Here is a 24054-nt window from a genome sequence, read left to right on the forward strand (position 1 = left end):
AGGGGCGGCAAAAACGAAGGGGCGGGAAGACGAAGGGCGGCAAAAACAGGGCGGCAAAAAGCGAAGGCGGCAAAAGCGAATTAGCAAAAAAAAAGGGCGCCAAAAGGTTGCTTTGTTTCTTCTTCAGCCCCCCGGGGTTGGGGCGGCCACGGCACGCCACTGTGAAGGTACTGCATATGATATTGTATTGTTATTTGAGCATGATGAGTATAATACCATAATACCAGCCTGGGATACCAGCAGAATAATTGTGTTTTAAACCAACTATAGTTTGATATTCAAACTTATTATAGCCTTCAGCTTCATGCAGCTACTTACAAGAAATAAATGTCCTCAAATATAATCCTTGCATATTATCTTTTATAGTATACAGCACAGCAGTTCAGCACTCACGTATAGTTGCATGTTGTACTGTGGGCGCACACCACTAAATAAACTCCCATTGAAATACGTGTAAATATACATGAAAGTAAGTTTGTTTTTCTACCCCATGTAAAACCATTTTTCATATTTTGGTAGCACCAATGTCTTAAATAAAGATTAAAATTTAATTTAAAATGGGTTTTTGACACAAGTTGAGACTAACTTTTAAGCTACGGGGACCTGAACAGCGCCACCTTTATTTTCAGCTTGCACGAATGCCTCCTTACCATGTCCGTGACGCTGGATTAGTTTTGGGAGCCAAACTTTTTGACCAGATCAAGATGCACCATTTTGTGATATTCTGAACATTTACCAATTGCATATCTTTTAATTTAATTATAATAAACAATCATGGCTACTCATCTTGCTCCCAAGGGACACCCACTTGTTTGCACTACCGACCTATGTTTACCGGGACTATCAAGGGTTACACCAAATGCGGAAGGATTTAGTGGTGTGCTGCCTTCAAAGAACAAAATATTTTTGTTTTTCTTTATTTTTGGAATCAGTGTTAAACATTCTTCAAACAAGTTCGCACCAAGTAAAAAATGTGCTACTTTTTGCCCTTTTGAGAATTCTAGGGCCAGAGCAACATAGTAGGCCATGTTAAACTGTATTTATATTCCCATTGATATCAGAAAAGTGATTGATTTCTTTCAAAAATATTCACAATCATAAATATGACAAGGTGGACAAACAGTATGTGAGCATTCCGCCCCCCCCCACTCTTTATCATGCAGTATATACGTATATGCCAAAGGCCTATGTTCTAAAGTTTGTGGGTATGGGTAGCTGGAACGTCATTTTGGCACTTTAAAATGTTCATTTTCCAAGTTGTGTGTATTATTGTGGCAAGATCTAAAATTAAGAAAACCCATCATTCAAATTGTTTGATATATTTCTCTCTTGGGAATTGAATATTTGATAATATCTTAAAAATACCGGCATTTTGGGCCGTGTATTACGAAAAAATCATGCATTGACTTTTAAAGTCTATTGCGACCCAATTAAATGGTCAGTGATTATTTTAAAAACGTTAATATACGAGCTCCGCTAGTATAATTACATTTTGCATCAAAATAATTCCAAAGATGTTTCACTTTTTCTCATGGGATAATCAAAAGTGACCACTCCTATGATGTTAAGGCCAAAATAGCTCATTTCTATAGCACGGTCTTAAATTGTCAATTCGATGTGGGTACTTGTGTTTTGAAGACAATTTCGTAATGCGTTTAAGAATGAAATCGCGATTTGTAGAGCGGTAACAGAAAACAGACATTTTTCTTTGCAAATAGAAAAGTTTCAGGCAAAAATCTCAACTTTTGGCACTTAAAATCAGGTATCAATCATGCCCATAGCCTAAAAAAATGAGTCTTCAAGGCGCACACCACTAAATAAACTCCCATTGAAATACGTGTAAATATACATGAAAGTAAGTTTGTTTTTCTACCCCATGTAAAACCATTTTTCATATTTTGGTAGCACCAATGTCTTAAATAAAGATTAAAATTTAATTTAAAATGGGTTTTTTGACACAAGTTGAGACTAACTTTTAAGCTACGGGGACCTGAACAGCGCCACCTTTATTTTCAGCTTGCACGAATGCCTCCTTACCATGTCCGCACACGGATTAGTTTTGGGAGCCAAACTTTTTGACCAGATCAAGATGCACCATTTTGTGATATTCTGAACATTTACCAATTGCATATCTTTTAATTTAATTATAATAAACAATCATGGCTACTCATCTTGCTCCCAAGGGACACCCACTTGTTTGCACTACCGACCTATGTTTACCGGGACTATCAAGGGTTACACCAAATGCGGAAGGATTTAGTGGTGTGCTGCCTGGTATCAGCTTTAGCTTAGGGACAGCCGTAGCCCATTAGCTGATGACCTTTTGTGGTTAATTTGCATATAATTATTAATTTTTGACTCATTTTTTAAAAACTTCTCTACTAAATAAAAGTGATTAATAATTTTGTCATCATATGCATAAATTTTTGTTACATTTTTCTCAGCAAATACAACCAAATAATATTTTGAAATCTAAATTTTCTGAAGGGTCAAAGCCCGTAGCCCATTACAGCCAATCACAATTCACATGGGCAAAGGTCATTATATTTAAAATTCTGTCATTACATGTACATGAATTGGATGCAGTTGCAGAGATCAAATATACATGTATATGACAGCGTTCAAGCTTTGACTTACGTTTGGCAGACAGAATGGAGGAAACTTAGAGTGAAAGATATCCTACTTAAAGGAACTTTTTCTAGGGTGAAATTTTGTGTAGAAACTGAATCTGACATAAAAAATGCATAATTATCAACTTGAAAATTTTCCCCATAGCACTGTACAGGCATATTTCTGCCCAAAATCGTCAAATTTGAGCAAATATTTTTGTTAAAAAAATAAGTCCTTCAAAATGGAGATACTTCGGGCTAAACAAAAAACATGTTGCTCTAGAGAAAGGTATTGGTTAGAGCAACACTTACACCTCCCAGTTTTGAAGGACTTATTTTTTTAGCAAAATCCATTACTTTTTTCACGCCCTCAAATTCTTAGGGGTGGGGGTAGCATATTGCAAGTTATTTTCTTTTCTGTAAATCTAGCTTACTTATTTGTTATATCACCATTTAGCTATTGATATACTGAGCAAAATGACACTTAAAACATCCCTATAGCTCATACCATTGTGGAGATATGGCATTTTCAAATCGAAAATGAGGCAAATATTATACTTTTTTCCAAATCAATTGTCACCCGAACCTTTGAGTTTCTACCCCTGCTACGAAAATAAAGAAATATATTGATCCCATTCAATGCTTTTAATATCAGTTGTACCCTTGTTACACAATTAGCATAGAAAATTAGGCACTATTTGATAGTTTTCGTGTACACTCACAAGAAATTAGCAAGTCAAAATTGTTGTCACCCCAAAATGGCCATTTTCGGCCAAAATTGGACCAAAAAATTAATTTTTCTCAAAATCAGTGAAAAATAAGGGGTTTTAAGTGCCAAAATCTGAAAATATGTCACATTTTACCCCTAATAACATTTAAGTAATTAAGAATTTTGACTGTTTTCACCCCTAAATACTTTTTTCACGGTTTGTCCGCCAAACGTAAGTCAAAGCTTGAACGCTGTCATATATAATATTAATGTATCTTCTGATTAAAAAAGTCCATTATGAGAAAGAAAGTGAGAAACATCCCTGGCTGTAAAAGGACCAGCCAGCCAGAGCCAGCGCCAGTAGTGAAATGAGAGATGGGCATGAATGATGAATATGAGTTTCTTCTAGAAAAAAAGGAGCATGTTAGGTAAGCTTAAATTTTTTTACTTCTATACTTCTACTGCTAATTCTATTTCTTCGTAGAAGTAGAAATGAATTTGAGCTTCTTTAGCATGCTATAGGTAAGCTTAAATTTTGAACCCGTCAGTATATAAATTATACAAACTTAAAGGGCATATTTTTATGGCGGCCATGATCAGATGATGGTTGGCAATCTTTTTTTTGAATGCACCTAGCTGGCCTGGCTCTGGAAATTATCCGGGAAATTATTCTCTTCCATTGTCTTCTGACATTCTGCAACTATATATTATATACTCACACATGATTCAAGAACTTTTACTTTAACCATGTTAACAGCTGAGTAATTATATATATTAACTCCAGTTTATCTAGACTTACTATTTCCACTGACTTTGACTCTTTGTTTTAAAGATTAATTTAGGCCTAAAGTCCAGCATACCATTCATAACTTAACTGTTGATGCTCTTCTTGTAGCAGCGGGAAATTTCAAATTACGATTATTAAAATGTTGATTGCGATAGAAGCAATCAAATGCAGCGATCAAAAATAGCAATCGTAATAATGCGATCATTTTAATGATCGCATTACACAAAATTACGATCATTATTTGCGATCAAAAAAACGATCATAAGTTGGTTGAATAATGGTCGTATATTCGCGATCAAATTTACGATCATTAATAACGATCAAAATAATGATCGCTGTGGTACCACTTACGATCAAAATTACGATGATAAATACAATCAAATTTGATCGCAATTATGGTTGCAATAATGATCGCAATTTTGGTTGTAACTATGATCGCAAATTTGGTCGTAAATATGATTGCATCCACATGGTTGTTCTTTTCATAGGGGAAGGCTGTGCTAACACTTTTCTTTGATGACTTTGACCACAATTTTTATTTTTTCAAATATCTTAAAAATTCAAGAATCTAAGCTAATTGAACAGACAGTACTACATGTACTACTATTATAATAATAATAACAAGTACTAGACTGCCTAATGTGTCTTACGCTACATTACGCGGTTTGTATTGGAAGCAGATCACGGGCTTGCGCGATGCTTGTGTTGCATGGTTTGTACCCGGTGGGTTCAGTTTGTATTTAAAGGTAGGACATATGACCGTTCCAGGATTTGAAAATGACCCCTATTTCACGGGGAATCGAGGACATTTGCAGCAATTTTACCCCCTATTTTGTGCGAAATCAAGGAAAATTTGTCCCCAAATACCTCCCCTATTTTTATCATTTTGAGGACGCATTTTCATTTCACCCTCTTATCACCAGGAAAGGACATTTTTCCGAAATAAATACCCCTATTTTTACCATTTCAAGGACGCTTTTGAATTTTCCCCCTATTTCACGGGGAAAAGAGGACAATAACGAAAACTGTAGCAGTAAAACGTGGACGAAAGTCCTAGAAATACACCCTATTTTTCATTTCAAGGACAATTTTGCTCCAAAACACCCCTAATTCGGACAATCGCAAACAATTTCTTGAAAAGTACCCCTAATTGGAACCATCATGCGTACACATTGTCAGTGAAGACTGAACCCACCGGGGGTTTGTATTGGAACATGGAAATAGTAGATGAGAAGGAATCACAACTAACCATCATCAAAGTTCCAAACACATTGCCGACATGTACATTGACGTTTCTATACACGTCAACCACTATAGTTATATCATAATCCTAGGGATTATATCCCAACACGATGGTCATCGGTGACGTAACATTTCTATGACATGACATTTTCAATTCTAAAGCTGCAGTCAAGCGACCAATGCTTATGGACTAAATGCGGCCTTGTGAGCAGGAAAGGGCGGGAAATATGAATGCATCATAGGACAGATGGGATAACATAGCCAAAAATAATGCCTTGTGGGAAGGATGTATTACCAAAATCGGAAGTAGAAAGTCATATATTTGAAACATTTAGGGGCAAATTTACCTAGATGTGGGCGGTCTGGGGCACATGTGAAGGCAATTTGATAGAATTGATTTTCCGTTTGTCTTATGATAGAATCTGTTCCCATTTTTCGGAAACAATCGGAACAACTTGTTTTATACCTTTACATTTTAATTAAATTTGGGGTCAGCGAAAATACGATTATCCTTACAAAATGTAAAACTTTTTTAAAAGTGTCCTTAGTCGAAAATACAACGTATTTTGATTAAATTTCCCAATATTTGTATTGTTTTGACTTCTCTGCATCTGAAAATGCAGAAATCTGTTGCAAATGTTTATAAAATCCAGTCTAAATGAACGTTAAAAGTGCGCTTCATCAACTAAGGTCACAACAACTGGTTCAAAATTTGTTTGTGCGCAAAGATTTATCGCCATGAATTTCCAGTTATGCTACCAAATCACGCTGATGGCGGCAATATGAGTGTCCTCAAAAGGGAATTTGTTGAGTCCTCTTCCTTTGTAATGAAGAATAGATAAGCGGGATTAGTCACAGGCGATCGATTTCGTTGTGATTCCTTCTCATCTACTATTTCCATGATTGGAATGAGATGGCGGTCTTAGGTGATTATCTTGGGGAATGGAAGTTATTTATATTTATGTATTTATATTTTGGAAACCTGTATATTCTCTAAGCCACTGCTAGCTTGATATGTCTATTATCAGGGTCACCCCTAACCTCACCCTACCTCATCCAAGGGCGGCGGAACCGGGGGGGGGGGGGCCAGTGGCCCCTCCACTTTTAACCCATAATGTGCTGTGTGTAACATGTCTGGGTGAACATAAATAATCAAATCTATATTCTAGACCTTAAGGGATCTAGAATGAGCGTTTATTGCGTTTCGACAGTATTTTTTGAGGGACATGAGAGCACCTCAGACCTATCGAATTGCATTCTGAATACTGAAGCATGTCTTTCTGATATCAAATAATTTTCATTTTTTGAAAATCACAATATAATACAAATTTTATGACAAATTATAAAAATTTAATATTTTTCAAATTTTTGATATATAACAGTCCTCAAGTAAATTATATAAATCTAATGATATATTCTTAAAGTGTATGTAGCTGGGAGGAAAAGCCGACGGTCAATTGAAAATTTTGACCTTTCATATTGAAGATATGGATTTTTTTCCCAAAAGACCTTTTTTTTTTTGGTGTTTTGGGGAAAAAATCCATATCTCCAATACTGAAGGTCAAAATTTTCAATTGATCGTATTCAGAATGCAATTCGATATGTCTGATGTGCTCTAATGTCCCAAAATAAATACTGTCCAAACGTTCATACCCCAGCCCTTAACATGCTTAAAGAAAGTGTAAAAATTATGCACAAAATGGCTTCAATTGGACCTTCATTTTGCAAAATTTTCCAACTCCCCTGTATTAGGACACCCAACACTAAAAGCAATAATTTATACAATTGGTCGGCTGTATTCCATAGTGGCGTATAGTGATTTTTGGTCATTTTTTGAAAATTGGCACATATGTTTTTAATGATGTTCTTTTTCATTTTTCTAAGTCTCATCAGTCAAAACTAGCTAATTAATAAGTAATTAATTAATTAAATGTGGCGATAGTTACAAAGTGACATTTTTGTATTCCATAGTGGCGATCGACCATACGCCACTTTTTATACACATTTTATAATTATGAAATATCGGCAAAAATGAAAAACATCGTATGTCATAGTGGCGTACACGTATCAGACCTATACGCCACTATGGAATACTTAACGATTTAAAAGTAACGCCATAGGGATTACACGGCGACCGAGGTGGCGTGCACGTTAACGTTAGGTTAGGGTATTGCATTTTGTTTGTTTTCCATAGTGACGTATAGTTTTATTTTCAGTTTGCCAGCAATAGTATGTATTTATTTCTTTTGAAAAATATATAACAATAAAATCTATTTAGTTTACTACAGAAATTTCACATCATTTACAAAATATAATGTATGTCTGATTTACACAACTCGATTTTAAATTGGCATTTCTTCAAACCCGATTTTCTCGAAAAGTTGTTTATTCGCGGCGCCCCACTATATGCCACTATGGAATACGGACGACGAATTATAGTGAAAACTTATCCACGAATGGCTTCAATTTGGGCCTTCATTTAACCCATTTTCGGATTTTTCAAACTAAAATTGTACACAATAATAGTACCAGAATGGTCCACCAAATGGCTTAAATTGGGCCTTCATTTTGCAAAAGTTTCTCACTTCTGAGGGAGGCACATCCCCCCTCAGATACCCCCCTGCGTCGCGCAAGCGCGACGCGATGCCCGCTTCGCGCCCATTATTTTGATTTTTTACATCACCCTGACTGGCCCCCCACTTTCAAAATCGTTCCGCCGCCCCTCACCTCATCTCAATATTGCAAATTTTTTAATGAAGTTTGCAAATTGTATCATACTGATGTCCTTTGAATACACTGTCATGTCATGTCATGTACACAGTATGTGAGTGTGTCCCTCCCCTGGCCCAAATCTTAAACACGTACCACATGATCAAATGAGATACAAGTGTCATACTGATATCCTTTGAATACACCGTCATGTCCACAGTTTGGGAGTGTAACCCTCCCCTGGCCCAAATCTTAAACACCAGATGATCAAATGAGATATGATACTGATGTCCTTTGAATACTCTGTCACATATACGGTATGTGAGTGTGCCCCGAGCTGGCCCAAATCTTTAACGCCAGATCAAATGAGATATGAGTGTGATACTGATGTCCTTTGAATACACTGTCATGTACATGGTATCGGAGTGTGCCCCTCTCCTGGAGCAAATCATAAACACCGGATGATCAAATGAGTGTGATACTGATGAGGTGTGATACAAACGTGTCAGAAAAAAAATTGTATGCAAACATCCAATTTTCATGCACCACAGAACTGTATGTGTGCATCTATCGGGAACTAACCTTTTGTTATGCTAAATAGCCTTCCGAATTTTATGTGTTGAAGGTCACGCTTCAAATACATCAGTGAACATCAAAAGAGGAGCTAAGCAGTTCTAAATGTCAAAAAATGACACAGAATTTCTGACGCATTTGTGTATAATATGTATGTAATGGGATGTGCCGCAAACATTGGTCCCATTTTAGACCATTTATTATCAATTACCTTTTTTCATGGTCTATAAATATGGGTTACTTTTCAAATGTTCTGGACAAAAATATTTTGGACAATTGTTAAAGGTAACACATGGCAATATATAGCAGTGTACTGGGATAAGCACCACTTACTTGATTCATCAACTGCCTTTGATGTGGTCACTGTATCCTTACTTGCACTCTCTATTGGTGTCGCTGTATCCCTTGCTGTGGTGGCACCCGGAATTTTGTTCCGGGGTGGCAATGGGGGCGGTAAAGTGAAATCTGGGGGTGGGGGCAAAAATTGGCTTCTTTCTTGCCCCAAAGCGTGGGGTTTGGGTGGCTTCTTTATTCTGACTGGGGGTTTGGGGGGAACCACTCTCCCATGCCCCACTGAGGCACTACCACTGGCCACTGCTTGTGCACTGTGTGTTGTTGTATCTGTCATGGTCTTATCATGATCTTTGACACTCATGGCTTCAAGACTTCCCCAAAAGTCACTTCCTATGCCACTGTCAGTTGTAGAAGATCCACTCTGGGGTGCTCTAGCTGCATCAGCTTCCTAGATCAGAAAACACAGATCATAGTAGTTGCTGTTAATTCATTAGCACAAAATGACATTAAATCATCAATTCTTAATTGCCCCTGGATGCATAAACAAAACTCACATGACATCTTGCCAGAAATATCACAAATTATTAATTCAAGTCCTATACTTTGCCTATTTTATTAACACGCACAATATAGACCAGACAGGTCAACTATATCACTCGTAACATGGATCTACTTTTCGGTGTAGTGGTAAAAGCCTAACAATTCCCACTGATTACGAGCTGATCAAGCTATACATGTCAAACTTTGCACATTATTTTATGACTAGTTCTTCTTTTGACATTCATCTGATATTCATTATTGAAATTATTGAAATTTTTTTTCTTTTTAACACCTACCTGAAGGTCCATTTGCTCAAATATTGCTCTGTCAGCTTTACGCAGTCCATGCTTGAATTTGGTCTCAAACAACTCCGTAACAGAATTCAAGATGTCTATATAAAATAAGGGTTCCAAATTTTAGCTTTTGAGAAATTAAATGAAATAAAAAATACTGTCACAAAAATGTTTTCTTTGAATACTCAGAGTTATGTTTAAGGTGGTACTACACCCCCTGATAAATTTTGTGACTAATTTTGCATTTTTCTCAAAAAATAATTATACACTGGTAACAAAAGTTCTGTATAGGGCAAGGAATCCAATTACTTCACTGAAATTTCAGTGATTCAAGACAAGGGTTCATTATATATGTTAAGAATTGAGGTACATTCTAGCGGCACTTCTTTTCTTATCATAAATAATGTACGGCTTGTCTTGAGTCACTGAAATTCCAGTGTAGTAACTGGATTCCTTGCCCCTATAATATACATAACTATTGTTACCAGTGTATAGCTATTTTTTGAGAAAAATGCAAAAATAGTCACAAATTTATCAAGGGGTGTCGTACCACCTTAAAGCATATATATAGTTGCAATAACTTCATGATATAAACAGTACACCAAGGCCTGGCTACATAATATTGCAAAATGGTTTGTGAAAGACTATCGTAATGGCAATAAATAGCAAATTATAAAAATATGAAATGCAAACATGTATGATGATAAAATCTGGTTATAATTTAAAACCAAATGATATTGAAAGTGAAATTTGAAAATCACAAAAATTACTTCTGCAAAAACTGAATCAGATGCACATAATATGTGACATGATCTGGTCCATATTTTCACCTTTATCTCAGTTTCAAATTTGCCGCCTTTGGCCCCCATGGACCAGATCGTGTCACATATGTTCTTCCATTCAAAAGGCAAATTGTTTTCCTAACAGTAACAAGAAATGGTACCTTTGAAGCTGGGTCGTTTCTTTGGCTCTGCCACCCAACAGATTTTGATGACATCTACGAGTTCTGATGGAGCCTCTGGAGGGATGACTTCCAACTTTGGTCGGTGCCCTTTGAGAACCCATAGTGCAATGAGAGCATCATTGGCAACTGAAAAGAATAGTAATTCAAAATAAATGATTTACCAATTGAGGTTGTTATTACCAAACTACACAACATAGTTATAATTGATGACCAAATTAAAAAGACTAGTTTGCATCTGACGTCCTGTCAACCTGACCAAAAATGTCCTGACGTCAGATGCAAACTAATCTTTTTAATTCAGTCTTCAATTATAACTGCACACAATTTATTCTTTACCTCAAGTAGGCCAAGAGAGGAACTAGAATTTTGTGGAACTCAACTTGCATGGTTCTCGATGCCTTGTATCAATCACAATGCCTCCACTTTGACATGCCTGTTTTAAAAAATTTCTACAAAAAATGACTAATTAAAAGTAAATAATTTGAAAAAAATATATGTGACATGATCAAGGGGAATGAGTCACATGTCGACCCTGGTCGAAAATGAGTTTTACACACGTTTCTAAAGAGGACATTTAGAGCTTTCAAAAACTGAAAACCCCATGTTGATATGACTTTTCTTTGTGAAGTTATATCAAATTATCAATCTCTGAAAACAATATAAAACAAAAGAATTTTAACACTTTATTTACCAATATCTCAAAATCAATATTAGCGACATCCGACTCATTTCCCTTGATCGTGTCACATATGCAAATTAGACCAAAAAAACATTCTAATCATGGCTGACATATCCGAAGTCAATCTGCTTATCCATTCAAGAGATCCAACTTCGGTAAAATATTTTCCTAGCATTCTCCTCATCAGCTACTTAGTTTGAAAGAAAAAAACATCATTTTTCATCATTTAGATTTTTTTTTTAAAAAACAAAATATACATCACTTCAAAAACAAAATATACATCACTTCTTCCACAAGTCAATCTCTTACACAAGAAATACCACCACATGCTTAAGGGATCTGGAATGAGCGTTTCGACAGTATTTTTTATGGAACATGAGAGCACCTCAGATATTTTTCAAATTTTTGATACATAACAGTCCTCAAAGTAAATTTTATAAATCTAATGATATATTCTTAAAGTGTATGTAGCTGGGAGGAAAAGCGAAGATCAATTGAAAATTTTGACCTTTCATATTGAAGATATGGATTTTTTCCCCCAAAAGACCTAATTTTTTTGTGTTTTGGGGAAAAAATCCATATCTTCAATAACTGAAAGGTCCAATTTTCAATTGATCGCCTGCTTTTCATCCCACCTACATACACTTTAAGTATAAATCATCAGATTTATAAAGTTTACTTCAAGTACTGATAAATATCAAAAATATCAATTTTAATCATTTGTCATAAAATGTGTATTACATTGCGAATTTCAAAAAATCTAAATTATTTGATATCAGAATGACATTCTTCGTATTCAGAATGCAATTCGATATGTATGATGTGCTCTCATGTCCCACAAAAAATACTGTCCAAACGTTCATACCACATCCCTTAATAGCATTGAGTATTCATTTGCGCAAACAAGGTGCATATCCTATACATACTTGTATATTATTACTCCAGTATCCTTGCTGGATCTATATGTCATCCAAAGATTGAATTACAAACCATGTTCATATTAAATGACTTACACTGTTGTTGTTGTGGCCATGCATCCCTTCCACTCACTAATTCATATGTGGTGATAGCAAACCTGAAATGATAATAGTTTATTATCTTCCTATTTATCTGAACCAAACTGTGTAGACTCTCATTCATCTGGGTATGTTGAAATTAAGATTTAATTTAAATCTGGTCAACCAGACATACCTATTTTTGACGGACGAACCGACGTTGCGACTGAAACCTTTGGTCTTCAGGTGGGTTGTGATGCAAATGACCTTGAGTACCGGACACTTCCGGTATAGATGACAAACGGCGAGGAATGTCCTTTATGATTCTGTCCTAGCCGTGTGAATGTTTGGCCCGGACGCCCCCTCCACGGTTGAGTGATCTCTGTTTTCAGTCGCAGTGTCGGTTCGTCTGTCAAAAATAGGTATGTCTGGTTGACCAGATTTAAATTAAATCTTAAGTTTATCTGCATTGGTAATCCATTGAACTACCGTAATATTAAAGCCTTAATCTCAACACAAAAATATTTTACTTCTGTAATTGTCAGCTGTTACAACCTTAATCAGCAGATGACCAGATCTAGGATGATTTCTTGAAGAGTGACATAATGATCGGGTAATAAGGAGGGGGTGCTACAAATTACCGCAGGTCTATGACCCGATCATTACATCACACTTCCAGAAAGCCAGATTGGGTTTTTCTGCAGAAGGCAGCTGTCAGCTTAAAAAAGTAAGGTGAACTGCTGAAAATTAAGGACGTATATACAAATTTTCTGGATTTGTCAAAAAAAACAAATAATCTTATGATCTATGATCCTACTGATGCATCTGTTTACAAATAAAAACCCATGAAAACAATTTCAAACTTTTTTGTTTTGTGCTTCTGGTGATTTTCAAGCAGTAGCAGCACCTGGGGATGACCCCCCCATCTTGGGTTTTGTCCATCCCTCACTGAAAATAAGAAATTGGTATAATTTCTACTTTTTAGACCAAAAAATCCACACACATAAGGGACGTTTGTTGATTTTTGCCCAATGAATTTTCCCCCACCCACTGAAACAATTCCTGGGCCACCATTAGCCTGTTTCAGGGCTGCTCAACCTACACAATTTCATATTACTTTACCCTGTTTGGGTGATTTTGAGCACTACAGAAGACTATCAGTGTCTTACGTGTAAATATCCCAGAATTCATCTGGTTCTGTTGCTTCAGGGTTGGAGGCTTCAGGTGGGATGTGAGATCGTGTTCCAGAAACATGTGCATAACGACGGGATGTCATACTGCTGACTGCAAGACCCAAATCTCCAATCTAGACAAGAAAGTTTAAAAATAAGATATTAAACCAAGAACATGCCTAATTACAATTGCCTATACTAGAAATTTCAATTGAATGAATACTGCCTGCCATAGCATGACGATTTTTTGTGTGCACTACGCGATGTACGCAAGTGTGTGTGACTTCGCGTGCATAACACGGAATTGAATTCAACCATGCCAACTCACCTGTGACGCCCTTAAATAAAGCCTTGGAATCTCCTTTTTCGAACACATACCATTCCTCTTGTGTGTCATCTTTATTTATCTCATTATTTGAGAGCAAACACCACTAGCTCACCTCCGACCTGCCTTAACTATTAGATAAAGCTCCAACATACCTTTGCTTCAAATCCGCTGCCCACAAACACATTTTCTAGTTTCAAATCGCGATGTATTATTGGTGGGTTTAGGGTGTGGAGATAATTCATGCCAAATGCTATATCTTGAACCATTTTGACCTTTCTCGCCCAACAGTCACACTTCATGTAGTTCTTCTCAAAGTCCTTCAGTGAGCCATTCTCAAAAAACTCCATGACGATGCCAACATCTCCAGGATTCTTGATCAACCCCATTATCCTGATGAGGTACGGAGATGACACCACTCGCAACATCCTATCTGCTTCTTTTTGAACATCAGCTGTAAGGCTGTTTTTAAAAAAAAGAGATAAAAAACAAAAATATTAATCAACCTTGTGGTACCATGAAACACAAAAACAAAATTATAACTGTGTAATTTGATCATCGTAATGTTTAGGGTATACGAAGTATTGTTGGTTGAAGCAGCCTAAAACTCAATTTTTATTATCTAAATCAATACATTATTGAAAAATAATACTTTGATGTTTTGCAACAGTTCATTCTACAAATCATATACTTCGAAAATTTACTTGATATATTGTTCATGAAAGTTCATCTGTGTTGGTATAAATCATGATTTTGATTTAAACTTTTGATCCAAACACAAGGAATTAATTCCTACCTCGGAATTTTCAGATGGGGGCCGGTTCAAACTCTCAGGAGTCTACGAGTCTGTTATCAGGTCAAAGGTCAAAAAGATCACGACCTGATACAGTCACTCACTCGCTGATGAAAGATGGAGTACCATCTGAAAATTCTGAGGTAGGAATTAATTCCTTGTGTTTGGATCAAAAGTTTAAATCAAAATCTTGATATATTGTAATGTTGTTAATGAGTTATGTATGTTTTATATAAGTGTTATTGTGTCAGCCATCTTTACAAAAGTATATCTGTGATATTTGAATTCTTCTACATGCTCGCTATGAAATGATCAATGCAATTTTTTCCCAAGCTCACTACCATTCGCAAGATGCTGTGAACTACCAAATAGCAACAGTTTAAAATAATTGCTAACCTTAACAGGTTGAGACAATACGTTATATCTACAACAGAAATTTTTCATTTTGAAAATCTGTCGTTTTGATAACATGGTGCATTTTAGATCATCACACTTATTTAATATAATTTCTCTAAATGATAATTCAACAAAAATAAATGAAGACAAATATTGATTTTCCACACAAGATCATACTGGTATAAATCCAGGGACCTGATGGGACTGCTTTTTGGTGGACTCATTTTTATTGTTCATGATCCACCTCTGGGCTTGAATGTGCCCTCTGTTAGTGATCAATCAACCAGAAAAGTATTAAAAACCAGGCCATTATTTTCCACCACTTGAGAGAAAATGTTCTACACTCTATCAAGATATTATTATATTTAGAGTGGAAAAACAAGGTAGAACCATAAAAACCTGTTTGGATGTAGGCCTACTTGATATTCACATTCTCACATATAAAGTTCAAACCCATGCACCAAATTGGTGAATCCACTTCATGCACGAATGCAAAATACTGCACTGCATCAATGCGCTCAATCACTGCTGTGCATACCATCTTCTATGTTATGTACAAAGCAAATGAAACATGCAACAGCACAGTTCAGTAAGCACAATTGTGCAAGTCTGGCAGAAAAGTTGACAAATGGAGATCTATTATGCATTTGAAGAAAAAATAACTTACATGACTCCTTTCAATCTTTTCACAGCTACATCTCCCCAGTTGACATGTCTGGCTTTATACACTGCTCCAAAGCCACCTTGTCCCAGTAACTTGCCCAGAGTGATATCTTTGCCATTAATAAGGGTCAAACCAGGACCAGAAGATGCCATTTTGTTTTTCTGTGAAAAAGTAATTTTTTTAAAACTGTTACTCAAACCCTAAAATTTGCTTCTAGTGACTTAAAAACAACAACCCTGTTTTATAGGCCCGGCGGACCCATAATTTGCATTTTGGAGATTTTAAATTTTTTTTTGCTAAAACCATGTAAAATCCGTCGTTTTGGGGCCAAATCTATTAATTTCGGCTAAACATTTTTGGAAAATATGTTTGCAAAAAATCTTCTGATTTTATGGTAATTTTAGTCTCCAGAAACAAAACCCCCAAAACAACCCAAAAAACACCCGACCAACCGACCTGACTTGAAGGTCCGTCCACCCATAGAACAGGGCTTTTTTCTGTCACCTTATTACAAAATTATTCATAATTCACAAATCTTTTGCTAGAAAGAGACTGCTTGAAAGCTATAGGCAGGGGACTCAAATGGTAGAGCCCCATGTTTTAACCTCTAAGCTTATTTAAGTTTGAAATGTGTCAAAGCCACAGAGTGGATTAATGAAAATTCAGGCAAAATATGCAAATAAGCTCATTAATATTTATAAATATGCAAATAGCATGACACAAAACTATTCAGCCCATGAGGTCACCATACCCAATCACTATTTCAATTTTTCACTGATCCATTTTTGTGTTGACGCTGAAGAGTGGAATAATGATTTTTCTTCCACCCAGCCATGTTGGACAAAGATGGTAGCCTCATCCTCAATATGGTGTACCCGCGGTGGGGGTAAGCTGTAATATGTATTTGCTTCAAGTTTACAACCCCCGGAGCAATTATTTAAATTAAACTTGGAATCAGCTTGTTTTTAGATCTTGATGTTCAATGTAAGTTATAAACTACAACAAGAAATAAAAAACAGACCTTGCACCAACCTCTTTATGACATATAAACTTAGATAAAAACAAAAGCTCTACAAAATAAACATGTATGTACATGATCCACCAGTGGAGCTTCTGCGACCCCTGCGCAGAACTTCCGATAGTGGATTATCTGCGCACGGTGGACGCAAGGAATCCACAGTCGGATTTTCGGCGCATGCGTGCAATGAAAAATCCCTTCAGTATATAGTATATAGCAGAGTAAATCTGCGACGGTCGCAGGGAATCCACGGACGGATTTTTGGCGACGTGCTCAGAAACTCCCTCCGTATATAGTTCAGGTGGAGTAATTCTGCGCACGGTCGCAGGGAATCCACGGACGGACTTTCGGCGCACGTGCGCAGAAACTCCCTTCCGTATATAGTTCAGGTGGAGTAATTCTGCGACGGTCGCAGGGAATCCACGGACGGATTTCGGCGACGCGCAGAAACTCCCCTCCGTATATAGTTCAGGTGGAGTAATTCTGCGCGCGTCGCAGGGAATCCACAGACGGATTTTCGCGACGTTTTAATCACCTCATGAGTTGTTATGATTTAATATTATTAAATGGTAGAAAGAATGAAATATTATTTATATATAACTCCGTGGAGTAATTCTGCGACGGATCGCAGGGAATCCACGCAGACGGATTTTCGGCGCACGTTTTTAATCATCTCATGAATTGTTATGATTTAATATTATTAAATGGTAGAAAGTAAGAAATATTATTTTAGGGCCTATATGTTTAGAGTCAGTTCTATGCATCAAGTTTCATGTTTAAAAACATGTTTAAAAAAATAACTTAGAAAGTAAGAAATATTATATATATTTTTAGAGTCAGAACGGTGGAGTTTTTTGCGCAAGACGGTCGCAGGGAATCCACAGTCGGATTCTTTCGGACGCGTCGCAGAAACTCCCCTCCGTATATAGCTCCGGTGGAGTAATTCTGCGACGCGTCGCAGGGAATCCACGGACGGATTTTCGGCGCACGTTTTAATCATCTCATGAATTGTTATGATTTGATATTATTAAATGGTAGAAAGTAAGAAATATTATTTAGGGCCTATATTTCACCAGAGGCGGTAAAGATAAGACGGCTTATTACACAATAGGTGGGATATAGATGAGATGAGATTAGACCAACTGCTACGTATCTAAATAATATCGGGAATAATCCGATTCCGCGGTAATTGTTAATTAGTCATTGAACCAAAAGATCAAAGGTGTCGTGATGAGAAGAATCCGCGAAAATTGTTAATTAGCCATTGAACCAATAGATCAATGATGCCGGGATGAGAAACCCCGCTGTTTTGCAGCATTGAAAATAATTTTAAGAGGTATAATGATGACACCAAGAATAATCCGATTCCGCGAGAATCATTTTTCATTTTCATACGCATATATTAATATGTATTGATAATTCTTGTTTTTGTACTTTTACTATTTACCAAGTCTTCTTTTTTTACTTATGCTTATTATGCATGGAAAAATTAGGGGGTGGAAACGTGTACCCCGGTTCTCCAAGCTTCCTCCGCCTATGATTGTAAAGCAACATGATTTAGTTGTATCAGTGATAATAAATAATCTGTACTGCATGAAACATTTATGACATATAAACTTAGATAAAAACAAAAGCTCTACAAAATAAACATGTATGTACATGATCCACCAGTGGAGCTTCTGCGACCCCTGCGCAGAACTTCCGATAGTGGATTATCTGCGCACGGTGGACGCAAGGAATCCACAGTCGGATTTTCTGCGCACGTGCTCAGAAACTCCCGTCCGTATATAGTATATGCAGAGTAAATCTGCGCACGGTCGCAGGGAATCCACAGACGGACTTTCGGTACGCGGCGCAGAAACTCCCTTCCGTATATAGTTCAGGTGGAGTAATTCTGCGACGGTCGCAGGGAATCCACGGACGGACTTTTCGGCGACGATGCGCAGAAACTCCCCTCCGTATATAGTTCAGGTGGAGTAATTTCTTGCGACGGTCGCAGGGAATCCACGGACGGATTTTCGGCGCACGTTTTTAATCACCTCATGAGTTGTTATGATTTAATATTATTAAATGGTAGAAAGAATGAAATATTATTTATATATAACTCCGTGGAGTAATTCTGCGCGACGGTCGCAGGGAATCCACGGACGGATTTTCGCGACGCTTTTTAATCATCTCATGAATTGTTATGATTTAATATTATTAAATGGTAGAAAGTAAGAAATATTATTTTAGGGCCTATATGTTTAGAGTCAGTTCTGCGCATCAAGTTTCATGTTTAAAAAACATAACTTAGAAAGTAAGAAATATTATATATATTTTTAGAGTCAGAACGGTGGAGTTTTTCTGCATGCACGTGTCGCAGGGAATCCTGATCGGACTTTTCGGCGATGCGTCAGAAACTCCCCTCCGTATATAGCTCGGTGGAGTAATTCTGCATGACGGTCGCAGGGAATCCACGGACGGATTTTCGGTATACGTTTTAATCATCTCATGAATTGTTATGATTTGATATTATTAAATGGTAGAAAGTAAGAAATATTATTTAGGGCCTATATTTCACCAGAGGCGGTAAAGATAAGGCGGCTTATTACACAATAGGTGGGATATAGATGAGATGAGATTAGACCAACTGCTACGTATCTAAATAATATCGGGAATAATCCGATTCCGCGGTAATTGTTAATTAGTCATTGAACCAAAAGATCAAAGGTGTCGTGATGAGAAGATTCGCGAAAATTGTTAATTAGCCATTGAACCAATAGATCAATGATGCGGGATGAGAAACCCGCTGTTTTGCAGCATTGAAAATAATTTTAAGAGGTATAATGATGACACCAAGAATAATTCGATTCATGAGAATCATTTTTCATTTTCATACGCATATATTAATATGTATTGATAATTCTTGTTTTTGTACTTTTACTATTTACCAAGTCTTCTTTTTTTTACTTTTTTTTATTATGCATGGAAAAATTAGGGGGTGGAAACGTTTACCCCGGTTCTCCAAGCTTCCTCCGCCTATGATTGTAAAGCAACATGATTTAGTTGTATCAGTGATAATAAATAATCTGTACTGCATGAAACATTACTGTAAAATTGTCAACACTAAAGAAGAACAAAGATATTGCACCTTTTTAGTGATTTAAAGAGCATGCAGACCAGAAGGAACTGACACAAACCTCAAACTTGTAGACAACAAGACAATTTTTACACTTCATACTTATATATCTTTGACTATTGAATGACTTGTCAAAATACATAAAGGACCTGATCAAATACCCTTATCTGGAATGAACTTTTGTTCTGGTTTTAGTGGAACATTTTGTGCGAAGTGCGTGAAAAATTTCAGGCTATTTTATAGTTTTTGCTTCAGGACTAATGTTGCTAAAGTTTTTACACCCCCCCTATGTGCCCAAAAACTTTTTAACCCCCCCTGTTCATACACCCAAAACTTTTTTTTAACCCCCCCTATTCAGAACTTTACAATCATAGGCGGAGGAAGCTTGGAGAACTGGGGTACACGTTTCTCCCCCCTAATTTTTCCATGCATAATAAGCATAAGTAAAAAAAGAAGACTTGGTAAATAGTAAAAGTACAAAAACAAGAATTATCAATACATATTAATATATGCGTATGAAAATGAAAAATGATTCTCGCGGAATCGGATTATTCTTGGTGTCATCATTATACCTCTTAAAATTATTTTCAATGCTGCAAAACAGCGGGGTTTCTCATCCCGGCATCATTGATCTATTGGTTCAATGGCTAATTAACAATTTTCGCGGATTCTTCTCATCACGACACCTTTGATCTTTTGGTTCAATGACTAATTAACAATTACCGCGGAATCGGATTATTCCTGATATTATTTAGATACGTAGCAGTTGGCCTAATCTCATCTCATCTATATCCCACCTATTGTGTAATAAGCCGTCTTATCTTTACCGCCTCTGGTGAAATAGGCCATATCATTAGCGCCTACTGGGAAATTCGTCAATCCATTAATAACCTTTAAAATCCTTGGAAAGTATTAATATTACTATAATTTTAAACTCCGAATTTGGAGTATGAACATTATTAACAATATTTAAAACGGACGCAAACCCTCCGATTTTGGAGGTTTCGCGCCCGCCGCTTGCGTAGCATCCGCAAAAACTCAGAAACATATAGGCCCTAAATAATATTTCTTACTTTCTACCATTTAATAATATCAAATCATAACAATTCATGAGATGATTAAAACGTGCGCCGAAAATCCATCCGTGGATTCCCTGCGACCGTGCGCAGAATTACTCCACCGGAGCTATATACGGAGGGGAGTTTCTGCGCGACGCGCGCCGAAAAGTCCGTCTGTGGATTCCCTGCGCATGCGTGCGTAGAATTACTCCACCTGAACTATATACGGAGGGGAGTTTCTGAGCACGGCGCCGAAAATCCGTCCGTGGATTCCCTGCGACCGTGCGCAGAATTACTCCACCTGAACTATATACGGAGGGGTATGGCAAGCCACATCATTCATAAATGCGAGTTTTGCCCGCTATACTGGTCGAGGAGCCCGCTATACTGGTCGAGGAGCCCGCTATACTGGTCGAGCAGCACGCTATACTGGTCGAGCAGCACGCTATACTGGTCGAGCAGCACGCTATACTGGTCGAGTTTCACCACGCCGAACGGCGAGTTTCACAACGCCGAACGGCGAGTTTTTCTGACATCGATCTAAAATATTCATGTAGTATAATAATAATAGGCCTACACGTAGTATAATAATGTTTAAAAACAATTTTGCAATATGAAGGCAATATCGTGTTTTACAACCCACTGTTTTTGGCTCCAAAGTTGGACTCACTAGCTTACTGAAAATTGGTCGCTAAAAATGACAGGCCCTACATGTATATATCAGGTGTTGCCCTTTGAAAATGAGACTGAAGTTCTGTTTAATGTGTAAAAATGGAAAATAAATTGAAAATATCATAAATGAAATTAAGGAAAATTGTGCTGTGTTTTATTTTAAAGGTTCTGATCTCTTTTCTTTTTTGTATTAGGCCTATAAATTAACGTAAAAATGTTCCCGCTCTTTTCTAGTTACCGTATTCCTCTTATCATTCTTTTTTTTTTTTTTTTTTTTGACCAGATAGCTCTTGATTTTTATTTATGTGGCCCTTTAAGTATTTATTTATTTTGATTTAAGTGTAGGCCTATATAACATCATATAATATCATCATATACATTTCACTTTTTTATGATTTTTCATTATTTTATTTTTAATTCTTAATTGTGGGCATCCTCTCTGATATGGTCTAAATGTTTATTACACAATAAAAAGTGCTTGTCAGGAATGTGCTTTAAATTATTGAAGGAAAACAAATTTTTTGGGAAAACTGGATTTTTCTTTTTTGAAAAGAAAAATAGAATCTTTTAATTTTTGGATTAAAAAAATAGGCGTAAATAGGCGTAATAGGCCTACATATAGGCCTATTACGGGTCGGCCCTGCACATTAGGATCGGTCGGTGGAGTAGGCCCTACAATTACAAGTAGCCTACAACCAAACATTTTTTGTGGTCTTTGAATGCGGCTTTCCTTGTAATGATGAAGTACTATCCGGGGAAACAAAGTAGGAAAATATATGAGACTAAAACCCATTGACCATGTTGAGACTAAAACCATGGGCGGCACATCCCGTATACTGAGCCCGAGGGGGGGGTGTTTAAAGGGCAAAAGAGTGCGCACGAAAAATGAACAAAGTTCAGAGAATACCGGTTGACACTTAACCCGATCTTCAATAAATAACATTAATAAATAACCTGACTGATTGAATTTGCAACTACATGTAACATTGAATTAGGGGTTCGTAGGATTTCGGGCATGGTCGCTTAGAACACTCAGTATAAATCAACGGTCATGCCCGAAATCCTATGAATGAACCCGTTCATACAACATTCTGAACATTGTTCAAGTAGCAATACAAATACGTGTGCCCCGGCACCACCCTTAGGGCCTATCATTTTTCCGTTTACGCACCGGTATAGAGCGACCAATTTTCAGCAAGCTAGGGAGTCAAAAAATAAAAAAAAAAACAGTGGGTTGTTACAATATTGCAGACAAGTTTACCAAAATTGTTTTTAAACATTATTATAATCCTACATGTAGTATTTTTTCGTGAACTATAAGTATTTTAGATCGACGTCAGAAAACTTCGCCGTTCGGCGTTGGAAACTTCGCCGCGACGGCGTGGGAAACTTCGCCGTTCGGCGTTAGAAACTTCGCCGTTCGGCGTGGTGAAACTCGACCAGTATAGCGTGCTCCTCGACCAGTATAGCGTGCTCCTCGACCAGTATAGCGTGCTCCTCGACCAGTATAGCGTGCTCCTCGACCAGTATAGCGGGCTCCTCGACCAGTATAGCGGGCAAAACTCGCATTTATGAATGATGTGGCTTGCCATAGAGGGGAGTTTCTGAGCACGTGCGCCGAAAATCCGTCCGTGGATTCCCTGCGACCGTGCGCAGAATTACTCCACCGGAACTATAATACGGAGGGGATTTTCATTGCACGTGCGCCAAAATCCGACTGTGGATTCCTTGCGTCCACCGTGCGCAGATAATCCACTATCGGAAGTTCTGCGCAGGGGTCGCAGAAGCTCCACTGGTGGATAGCTTACATAACTCAAATAAAGTACAAACCTTTTCTTAATTTTGGTCAATTTACACCATTTTTGTATGAAGCCAATCTATATAGTATCAGCATGATTCCTCATCAGGACACACAGGAGTCTTCGTGATTCCAACTTTACTGGAGAGAGAGAGAGAGAGAAAATGATTGTAACAACCTTATATATTTTTAGCATTCAGACCAGAAACAATTTATTAAGTGTTTTAGAAAACACGTTATAACAATATTTTATAAATGTAGTCAAACTGTAAAAAATTGTATTGTAAAATATTTTGTCCAGACATTTGCCAAATATTTTGTTAGCACTTTTAAGTCCTAACAAAATATTTGGCAAATGTCTTAAATATATTTGGCAAATGTTTTAAATATATTTAAAAATAACATTATTTTAGAACATTTAGCAGCAAGTTTTCAATAAATGTTTTTGAATGTTATCAAAATGTTTTATACCCTTTAAATACCCTTTTAATAACCTGACATTCAAACATTTTCTAGCAACCTTTTCTAACCTTTTGTGAATAATATTAAAAAGGTTTTGTGTACCAAGTTAGAAAGTTCAAAATGGAGTAATGAAATTTAAGGTGAAATATCAAATAAAGGTCATTAACATTAAAAAATATGT

The 24054-nt window shown here is 36.9% G+C and overlaps 1 protein-coding gene across 1 annotated transcript in view; it reads right to left on the bottom strand.

Annotated features, from left to right (window-relative positions):
- LOC140150978 (uncharacterized) overlaps positions 1 to 23553 on the bottom strand; it is a 62892-nt gene extending 39339 nt beyond the window's left edge. The window contains exons 1-4 of the mRNA XM_072173160.1: positions 23444 to 23553; positions 15748 to 15905; positions 14047 to 14353; positions 13564 to 13700 (exon numbers count right to left, since the gene is read on the bottom strand). Of these exons, the coding sequence (XP_072029261.1) occupies positions 13564 to 13700; positions 14047 to 14353; positions 15748 to 15896 (593 nt within the window). The 5' untranslated portion in view covers positions 15897 to 15905; positions 23444 to 23553. The remainder of the gene's footprint in view (positions 1 to 13563; positions 13701 to 14046; positions 14354 to 15747; positions 15906 to 23443) is intronic.
- Positions 23554 to 24054: the final 501 nt, after the last annotated feature.

This window comes from Amphiura filiformis, chromosome 4 (assembly GCF_039555335.1).
Source record: "Amphiura filiformis chromosome 4, Afil_fr2py, whole genome shotgun sequence".
Taxonomy (NCBI): Eukaryota; Metazoa; Echinodermata; class Ophiuroidea; order Amphilepidida; family Amphiuridae; genus Amphiura; species Amphiura filiformis.